This window comes from Glycine soja, chromosome 10 (assembly GCF_004193775.1).
Source record: "Glycine soja cultivar W05 chromosome 10, ASM419377v2, whole genome shotgun sequence".
Lineage (NCBI taxonomy): Eukaryota > Viridiplantae > Streptophyta > Magnoliopsida > Fabales > Fabaceae > Glycine > Glycine soja.
The window spans coordinates 3,133,560-3,143,691 of record NC_041011.1 but is presented as its reverse complement, the minus strand read 5'-3'; the positions used below and the strand labels follow the sequence as shown (position 1 = coordinate 3,143,691).

General features: G+C 32.6%; 2 protein-coding genes across 3 annotated transcripts; both read left to right on the top strand.

Annotated features, from left to right (window-relative positions):
* The first annotated feature begins 244 nt into the window (after positions 1-244).
* LOC114369420 (outer envelope protein 80, chloroplastic-like) lies at positions 245-5,091 on the top strand. Its single transcript, XM_028326654.1, has 11 exons — positions 245-353; positions 504-570; positions 662-697; positions 814-958; positions 1,391-1,555; positions 1,734-1,804; positions 1,897-1,975; positions 2,225-2,340; positions 3,133-3,280; positions 4,314-4,383; positions 4,710-5,091. The coding sequence occupies exons 1-11, from the start codon at positions 320-322 to the stop codon at positions 4,865-4,867; spliced, it is 1,089 nt and encodes a 362-aa protein (XP_028182455.1). The 5' UTR covers positions 245-319; the 3' UTR covers positions 4,868-5,091.
* A 1,331-nt stretch (positions 5,092-6,422) lies between these two features.
* On the top strand, positions 6,423-9,354 carry LOC114370192 (bet1-like SNARE 1-1). Of its 2 annotated transcripts, none has more exons than XM_028327477.1 (6): positions 6,423-6,528; positions 6,749-6,816; positions 8,186-8,345; positions 8,763-8,819; positions 8,911-8,970; positions 9,085-9,354. In XM_028327477.1, the coding sequence occupies exons 2-6, from the start codon at positions 6,803-6,805 to the stop codon at positions 9,172-9,174; spliced, it is 381 nt and encodes a 126-aa protein (XP_028183278.1). In that variant the 5' UTR covers positions 6,423-6,528; positions 6,749-6,802; the 3' UTR covers positions 9,175-9,354. The 2 variants fall into 2 exon arrangements, with proteins under 2 accessions (XP_028183278.1, XP_028183277.1); XM_028327476.1 differs by lacking the exon at positions 6,423-6,528 and adding an exon at positions 6,538-6,624.
* Positions 9,355-10,132: the final 778 nt, after the last annotated feature.

The following is a 10,132-nucleotide window of genomic DNA, read 5'->3' as shown; positions in this document are numbered from 1 at the left end:
TATCCTATTTATTATATATATATATATATATATATATATATATATATATATATAATATTATATAATCGGAAACATTTCATAGCATATTCTTTGATTGATGAGGTAAAGACAAATGAGGAAGCAACGAGGGGACAAAACTCCTCATCTATGTCAAACAAAGAATGTCAAAGCTAGAAAGCATGGAACTTCCACCTTTTCCAACAGATATGTACACGTACGTTGCCTAGCCGCCAAATTACGAAATTAAACTTTGTTTTCCACTTCATCGTTTCCTATATTCTTTCTTTCAGTTCTTGAACCGAAGACTAGTCGATCAGAAATGGGAGCAAACAAAAGTATCCATACTGGAAGATGTTCGTTAATTTCGCTTCAAACTTGTTTGATTAATTTGTCATTTTTTTTTTGTGCAAGCTAGTCTAGCTAGTTGGTTAATTAATCAACTTTGCATATCATTAATTCATTACCAAGTAATTGCATTCATTATGAAATTTTGTGCATGGCAGCAAAGCTAGACGTTGGAGTTGATTTCACTCGAAAGCTATGTAGTTCTTGCATGCTCTCCCCTCGCAGGTTTTCTACTACTCAATGCTTCAAACCTAAACTGATAATGTTTTGGTTGAGTTATATATTTTCTGATGATGCATGTTTTTCATGAATACAGGCTATCTAGCATTCTGGTTTCTATGGCTACTGGCAGGTACACGATTTGGTTTGGTTTCTAAATTTTCTATTCACATTTACATCAAATTGGGTACCTATAGTTTAAGTGTAAATACATATAACCAAGTATCTCAATTTCATTCTTCAATGCAGCCTTCGCTTGAAGCACCCTGGCCTATTTTATTTCAGAGATTTGCTTGATATGTCGTGGCACAAGGGGCTGCATGATTCAGACCTATTGCTCACGTATAGATACCATAGACCTCTACATATTGGTCCCCCGTCTTTAACAATTAAGGTTTGTACTGTTGCATTCTAGCCAATAATTTTTTTCATGAAAACTTATAGAAAAAGAAAATAATAAAAAATAAATAAGTTTTTATTTGGTAAGCATCCTAATTAGAGTCTTAGACTCCTCCGTGATATCTCAAGATATTTTATAAATTTCAATCCTTTGGATTAGTTACAAAATTAATCTTCAATCGGATTTAATCATACTTAAAACTTTTCTGTTCTTTTCAAAAAATATATATATTATGCGAAGATTGAAATATGTTTGTGAATTGAACTATACCTATTAAATAAAAAAGAAATAAGTTTGTTCATAAGTTAAAGCATAAGCTAGTTTATAAAAATGATCTCGTGTTAAATTTTTTAAAAGCTTATTTTTAACTAATAAATAAATTAATTTTAAATACAGAAAAAAGTATTTAATTTTTTTCCTTGATAGCATTCAGTTTCACCTGAGGTTGGAATCCATGGAATTCCCATGAACAAGTTTTCACATTCCCTAAGTCGAGGTGTAAGGTTGTCCAAGTTGTCGATTGGGTTTGATTATATTGCGCCTTCAGAATCTGATTCGAGCAAAGCCAAAGCAACCGGTGTATACTTTAAGGTTGGAAGATTTATAAGTTAATGTTGGTTTTCATTAATTCTTGTATTCTTACCTTGCAATCAATATTGTGTGCATTTAAATTGAATTAAGTTCCACATGCATGCCTTTCTCTAATGTAGAGAATATTCTTGGTCATGTTTGTTGGGTTGGAAAAATGATACTAAGATCAATTGTGCAGCGTTTTCACTTTAAGCACGATGGAGGCCGCTCTATAAGCACAGATCAAGATGGTTTTCAACTGACTCGCAGGTTGTTGAAATTTATTCGATTCAGTCCTCGGAAAATTGACCTGTTTGATGAATAATTTTGGCTTACCATGATTTTTTTTAAATTTGACGTAGTGGAGGTCCATCTGACAACATAATAGTGATTAGTCAAGAATCTCGTTATGAAGATGAAAGTGATCACGGCTTTACTAACGTAAGTTAACTTCATTGGTAATCCAAAAGTGGGAAATTAAAGTCCTGAAAATTGTTTGGATGAACTTTCCTATAAACACTGGTAGAAGTAAATAAGAAAATAAAAATTAAGTAAATTTCTTCCATATAAGTTAAAAAAATTGCTTATACATGAATTAAAAATTAACTTTGGGAGAAGATGCAAACTTGTAGCCATTATTTGAGGGCAAGTCATATCCAATTTATTAATTAATTACTTGTTTGTATTCAGTTTAGTGTCCAGATGGAACTAGGGACTCCAATTCCACCAATCTTGCTATCCTACTACCGGTTTGAAGTTTCTGCTGCAAGAGGAATTAAACTTGGACCAACAATTTTCTTCTCACGGTGAGTTCTATTTCCACGTTCAGTGCTTATCATGCATCACTGCCTTAGCCACTAGGAAAATGACTGCTGGAAGAAGTTTTATTATGTGTTCAAGTTGTTATCATGCAACATTAATCAAGAGACAAGATATAACGAGGATGATGAACGAGAAATTAATAAATGATCCGAAATTATTACGGTTCCAACTATTTTTTTTCTGGTAAATATTCCAACTAATCTTTACATAACATGTAATAAAGAATTCTCCATTCTTTCTTATAAATTAAAAAACTTGAAAATAGAGTGGTTAGAACTATGGACACTTGGGATATGTTTGTTTTTCCGTTTTCCTATGTGGACACACTTTCCAAATCTCTGTTAAGTTTTGTGAGAAGCAGCAAATTCTTACTTCTGGTTAAATGTCCATTTTGTAGGCTTTTAACGGGAAAAAAAACACACACTATTAGTTATTTGACTTTGAGACTATCTAATAATTTCTTGTGATAAGCAATATATAGAATGATTCGTACAAAATGATAAATAAACTATACTAATATAAGTGAATGCCAAAAAAGGAAGCACTTGAGACAGTATTTACGCACTTCCAATTTCATTATCTTCTTAATTTTGTAGTAAATCTACGTTTCTATCCGAGAATTAGGTGGTAAAAGATAAAGGGTGGGAGAGATAGGTGGTGGATTCCAATCCCCCACAAACAAAAATTAACAAACTAACAAGTAATGATAAATAACATTTGCTGATAAAAAAGAATTAACTGCATCAATTAATTTTCCAGTCTTAATTTTCTGACAGGATGAGTGGTGGAACAGTTATGGGATCCTTTGCTCCATATCAAGCATTTGCAATCGGTGGTCCCAGTAGTGTGCGAGGCTATGGGGAGGGTGCAGTTGGTGTTGGACAGTCGTGTCTGGTATCTACAAGTGAATTGTCAATCCCATTGGTATGATGCTCATTAGTCATCACTTGGCTTGTGCCACAAATAATATTATACTGTTTCTGTATTTTTCATTTTTCTTGTCCACATGATACTCATGTAAACAATGCTGCTGAATTTTTGTTAAGGTTTTAATTTAAATTTATTTTAAGTTTTCTTTTCCCAAGCTGGATTTTTGTTGTATATCAGTTATTATACTTGGAGAAATCTTGCCCTCCAGTTTGGAGTCCTTATATTGATTGTCTTGGAACCTTAAAAATCAACATGGGGCAAGGATTACCAAATTGTGTTAGGTGATCTAGTGAAAGGGGCCAGCCCCTCACAATATGGTGAACCAAGATTCAATTCCTTGAAATAGGTGTCCATAATTAATATCCCACCGCATTTGTAACAGGATTGCTTCTGAAGACCAAAAAGAAAAAGAAAAATGGGACAATGATTATAGACATTTTTATTGTGAAGATTACTTCTCTGCTTGAGTAAACCTGCCTTCTGCCACTTGTTCTGTTATGCTCCTCAGCTGTATCATAATTCTTCATTCTACTCCAGACTCTCAACATTGTCTTCCTGATTGCTTAATAGTTACTTTTGTTTCCTGATACCATTGGCAAGATGCTATCACTTATCAATCTTGCAGTGAGACATTACATCTTCAGGGGTTTAAATAATTACCAAAATATAAGCTATATTCCATCCTTGATTTGATCATAATTTGATTTTCTCTTGCATCTATAGTAATGATTTAACCAACAAGAAATCTCTTTGCTAGCAAGTTTCACTGTTAGTGACCAAAGCATGGTTTTCATCTGTAGCATAAAGTTCTATAATTAAAAAGCATCTTCATGTCAAGAACAAAACATGATGTGTAATGTTCTAAATAAATTCCCAGTACTTAGATCTTTTTGGCTATTGGCATTATCATATAAGATACTGATTAAAATCTCCATAGATATCCACCGTGACTCCTTTCTAAGCATTTCTTATATTTATCATTTCTACCGATCATTGTTGCTGATCACCTTACATACTCCATTTGCAGAACAAGAAACTAACAGGAGTTATCTTCCTGGACTGTGGATCTGACCTGTGGAGCAGTTATAAAGTTCCCGGTAAGTTTCATTAATATGTTTGGATAACACCAAAAATCAATTCTATTCCTCAAAATCATGGTGATACCATGAAAAAGTAGAAACAATTATGTTACTTTATCTTTACCGTAAAAAAATAATTGCTTATTTCTCATCATGAATCTAATTCAAATACTAACATGCCTAGATCTCTTCAACAATGTTGGCTTTAGATCTTTTTAGCATCACTATCACTTTTTTAACTATCGTTATAGTATGACTATCATTTGTTTTAACTCTCAAGATGTGTTAAATTGCAATGATATCTTAGTTGTTTTAATATTTCGATCCAATGATAATAATTGCAGACAATCCAGGAGAGAGACGTGGTAAACCAGGAATTGGATTTGGGATTGGGGGTGGCATTCGATTCAAAACCCCGTTGGCTCAAATACAAGTTGATTATGCCATTAATGCCTTTCAACAAGGAACTACATATTTTGGAATTAGTGATCTGATTCTGTGAATGCTAACATGGCTTAATGTGGCCAAATTTTCCAGGCTTCTTCATTCTTTAGTTTGTACAAAAAAGCGTTGAATGTTACAAAAATGTTTAAAATCGTGACTCGAGCTTCTTAACATCCTAGTTTGAAGGATTTTTGCTGGTTTTCCAGACAGCAACCTAAGATGCCTAATGTACAGATTCCTCATTCTTTGCAAATTAAGAAAGAAAAAAAAAACTTTGTTTCACTAATAGAGGTAGTCATTAAGCTTCATTAATGCCACCCTTCAATTTGTGTTACAACTTTCTTGCCCTTTGCCCTATGATGTGTTATTGCTAGTGCTAGTCCACGTTTATCGAGTCTTTCTCTCACGTGTATGATATTCTATTTGGCTTAACCTACTGGAATGTCTTGTCATATTTTAGTTCTATTTTTATTTATAATATTTCATTGGAAAAATAATCTTAATCCTAAAATAGACCCTTTTAAAATATTGTTCATTGCATTTATTTTTTTTATAAAAAAAGTAAAGTCATAGAGATGCATTAATTAATGAGGTAAAAATAATAATAAATTCTTTTTTAAAGATATTTTGTTAACTTTTTAGTTAAAAGAGTCTTCCCAAAATAATTAATGGGTGATATCATTGTTCACTCTATAATATAACTATAAAAGACCATTATTATAGTTAAAAGACAGGTCTATACATTTTTAGGAAACTTAGTGTGTGTTTGTATTATAGAAATCACGCATTTTGAGACATATTAAATGTAATTTTTGTAAGAAATATTTTTGGCGTTCAATGTGATTAAACGCGAAAACAAACATAGCCTCAAAAGTTGGGTTGAATGACAATAAAAGATATGGGTTATTCACCACACAGGACAACGAGATAGTGTGCCAAAAAGTATTCACATGTTATTTGGTGTTTGCTATATGCATCGCGAGAAAGTTAAGTTACTCTTGGTCAAAAGGGTAAGAAATATGATCATAATCCTTCAATTATAAAGTGTTACCTAAATTGTTAGTCAAACTTAAGTGAGGTAAATTGAGTTTGCCAAAAACTCTTCAACAAGATACTTTTTCTTAAATTGTGAAAGATGTAATTATACAGATGAGAGGAGTGAAAGCCCTAAACAATTCAATTTATAGAGAATAAAGAATAGCAAAATCAATCAAATATGTTATTAAGTATAGGAGTAGAGAATAATGTACCAAAAATTTAATCCGGTTTAGCTATCAGGTGTGAACTACATTTAGTCTTCAAGCCACATTTAAAATGTTTTTTTTTATCATTGCGTGAAATATTTATTAATTTTATCAAAAATCTAATTAATTATTTTTAATGTGATCTCTTTTTAATATATATATATATATATATATATATATTTATTTTTTTTTTTTATCGGTAAGATTCAAAGTCAAAACTTGAATTTAAATCTATTTCACTTGGACCACGACATAATTTATGACGATATTAAAATATGATGAATAATACCAATTTAACGTTTTTCTTGGGAGGCTCATAGTTACTTTCAAAACAAGACTAGCTGGACAACAGACCCTACAAAAGAACAAGATCCACCTCTTCCATTTTTGAAGACAGGAATTAAGAAAAAATAAAAAAGGAATACTAGACAACACGCATACATTGCCACCTTTTATTATAGTCTTTAACTCAAAGGTAATTACAGTGTTACACTCGTATCGTATATAAACCTCTGCTTCACTCTTCTCCTTCTACTTCTCTTTTTTACACTAAGTTTTTATTTCAACAGAGGTTCGCGTACCTTCTCGAATCTTCCTCTTCCTTTCATATTCAGATCTGAATTTTGTTCATTTATTTTTCTTACGATTTCCTTTGATTAATCGTGGTTTTTATTTTTGTATTTTTTTTTGGCTAGGAAACGCGATTGAGAATTTGCGAAACGGTGTTGGAATTTGTGATCTGGTGAGCCATGAATGCTAGAAGGTTAGTGTGGATGGAGCTCGTGTTTTCTCTCGTTAATATGTGTTCTTTCGAGTTCTGAAAATTTGTGTCGTTCGTTACTCGATTTGGTTACGTTGGGAAATAGTTGTTTGTTACTTCAGATCCGTGGATACGGCGTCGTAGGAGGGTATGGATTTTCTGTCTCGTGACGATTTGAATCGATTGATAAGTGGGATTTGTGTTGTGAATTGCTGTTTGGTGGCTTTGGTTTTTTTAATTTCAATTTAGAATTGTTTTTTGTGTGGGAGGAGGTTGGTGGACTGGTGAATTGTGGATGAGTTTAGTTTCGGTGCTATTATTGATTTCAAATTCCACTGTTGAATGATTCCAATTGGAATGAATAACAATAGCTTTGATTCTCGGATCAGTGATGACTGAGTTATTATCACTGCCAATCTGGCATGTAGATTCCTGTAAGAATATGAGGAGAGATGTTTTATAACTTGACTTGGTCGAATTGTGTTGATTAAATGATTAAACAGTGTTTTCCATGTTCCATATCTCAGCGTATGCTTCCTTGAATGAGTTACGAATGCCGTGCTGTATTTTGTTTGTGTTGGATTAGCCCTGTTTTTTATTGTCTATTTATGTCGTCATATGTATTGGAGGCTTCGAGTGGACGTTTTTTCTTCTTCTTTGAGTCGGTTCTTTGAATGTGTCAGAATACTTACCAAATTGAGTGCAGTGGTGATGGACTTGGCATGTTTCCGTCTGCACCTTTACATCATAGCTTAACGCATCTGTTGCCATGGACATGGATACTGAAAATAACAATGTGGTTGATGTTCACAGAGAAACAAGTTTTATGCATGTATTCCCATGTATTCAAAAGACTATGATGAAGATGTGGTTGGATAATGAATATGAGTGTGTAACATAATTGATGAAAATGTCATTCCACTGTTATACTTGTTTAGTAATTATCGAGTGACCTTTTACTGCCCAGGATATAGGTGAGGTGATAAAAGATTTTGTACTCAAATCGAAAGCTTCATTTCTCCTCCCTCATTATTTGGTGGAAAATGTGTTCTGCTGCACTATTCCTAATTTTTATTTCATCAGTTTTAGGGGTTATTTGATCTCTGTTTATAATTTTATTTTTTTGGAAATGTTCAAGTGTATGTGTCTTCCCCCCTGATATCAGAAATGCTGAGACAGCCTTTCTATTTCCTTCTGATTTAATTTATCTATCTTGAATCCTTGATAGTTTATGCACTTATGGAAATGTCAAATGACTCTGATAAGTCTAAAACTGTTCAAATGTCTAGAAGTGAAAATTATCTTGCATGTGTTTATTATCTGACCATCTTGGCTCATATTACCGTTTTGTACATTCTTCTTTCTGTTTCAGAGATGGTCGCAACAACAGAGTTGCTCTTTTTGATGGTATTGAGGAGGGTGGCATCAGAGCATCGTCTCTTTATTCCTCAAGTTCTTCCCATGAAATTGATGAACATGATAATGAACAAGCATTGGATGGATTGCAAGATAGAGTCAATCTGCTTAAAAGAGTAAGCTTAACATTTCTTGCAACATGCCCTAGATTCTCTGTCATGTCTTCCTGTATACTAGTAATTGATGCACACTTCAATTGTTTCTTCATTTGGTTTCATTTCAACTAGTAAGTGAAAGGTAAATTACATTGCAGGATTGCTACCTTCTGGAAATTGGAACATTTTTTTTGTTATGTATATTGCATTGATGCTTGGAAGTGATTCTTTTTTCCTTTCTTTTAGTAATTTTAATTTTCTAGTCTTGTTATTACTCTCCCGTATTATAATTATAATATCCATTTGGTTCTTGAAACCCTTTATAAGATGGATGTAGTTGAATCCTGTAAAGATATTAACAACGTGCAGTTTTCTGATGGTTTAAAATTTTCACTTTATCAACTATAATTGAAGTTTTAATGAGCATAATTGCAACAGTTGTCAGGTGATATAAATGAGGAAGTGGATAGTCATAACCGGATGCTGGATCGTATGGTGCGTACTGTCTATTGCGTTTATTGAAAATATTTGCATTTTCTCTGCTATATCACATTATTTTTTAATAATCTGTTGCTATTTTATATAGGGAAATGATATGGATTCTTCGAGAGGAGTCCTCTCAGGCACTATGGATAAATTCAAAATGGTATGTTGACTTTAAATCTTGAATGCACTAATATACATTTGTTGTCTTCCCTCTCAGGATCAAGTATTATTTATTTTTCCATGTCTTTTTTAATGATCTTGTGTCATTTTTCAGGTATTCGAGACAAAATCCAGCCGAAGAATGTTTTCACTTGTAGCATCCTTTGTTGTGCTTTTTCTTATAATATACTATCTGACTAGGTAATTGGTCTTTCTACGCACTTGTCAGCGTTACTTGTAAGATTTTCCTTTATGTTTGTATAAAGACTTTGCTGTTTCATTTAATCCAACGAGTAATGTCCATATCCAGTTTGTACACTCCAAAAACAAAATCCAGGTTGTTTATATTTTCTCTTTGATTTAGATTATGTATGCTTCATCTATTCTCTAGAAGATTCGTACTCCTCATCCTAATAGCCATTTCGAATGAACTGATTAAACGAACTCATAACCATTAAATCATTAGTTGATATTTTTCATTTTTAATAAATTTGTTTTATACTGTATTATGTAATCACTTTTTTGCTTTGATCAATTTATTCAAGTTGAACTTGAACTGGAAGTATAGCAGTTCAATCCTTTCAGGTTTTAACAACATCATTTGACACAATGAATTTGGATAAAATTAAGAGCTTGTGGTTGTAAAGCGTTTTAGTTCAAAATTGATAGCAGTGGGACAAGAAAAATTGAAAACCCACACATGCACAGCGAAAGACGAGACAAAAAAAAAAATGCTTTACAAGTACTCACGCACACTGGAGGAAGAGGAAGAGAATCGAATTTCAAAATTCATTAACTAAATTGATACTCAATGCCCTAGCATTCTATTGCCTCTCATAGGAAAATTTAAACAATAAAACATGAAAAGCTTAATGACTAAGAATAACAAAATACCGGTGCTGCCATCTGTTCAGCCGTAAGATTATTTCTAATTAGTGGTGGGTATTTTTTTTTTTCTGCATTTCCCATGTTACTTTTAGAATGATTATTCTGGAAACAATATGGGAAATACAAGAAGAATTCAGGGAGTGCAGAAAGTAATTGCCTCAATGGTGAGATCTCTAAACATGTAACACTTCTTCGCAATCCTTTTTAAGAAAGTTTTATAAGTAGTTATATTCACCGAATAACAAGCCTTGTGACTTTCAATTTTGACTCTTTCA

Excerpts from the sequence above, each read along its gene's own strand:
- LOC114369420 (XM_028326654.1), top strand. The coding sequence starts at position 320 with ATGGGAGCAAACAAAAGTATCCATACTGGAAGAT. Across the intron at positions 571-661 it reads TGCATGCTCTCCCCTCGCAG|GCTATCTAGCATTCTGGTTT; the intron begins GTTTTCTACTAC and ends TCATGAATACAG. Across the intron at positions 1,976-2,224 it reads GTGATCACGGCTTTACTAAC|TTTAGTGTCCAGATGGAACT; the intron begins GTAAGTTAACTT and ends GTTTGTATTCAG.
- LOC114370192 (XM_028327477.1), top strand. Across the intron at positions 8,820-8,910 it reads ACCGGATGCTGGATCGTATG|GGAAATGATATGGATTCTTC; the intron begins GTGCGTACTGTC and ends TATTTTATATAG. Across the intron at positions 8,971-9,084 it reads CTATGGATAAATTCAAAATG|GTATTCGAGACAAAATCCAG; the intron begins GTATGTTGACTT and ends GTCATTTTTCAG.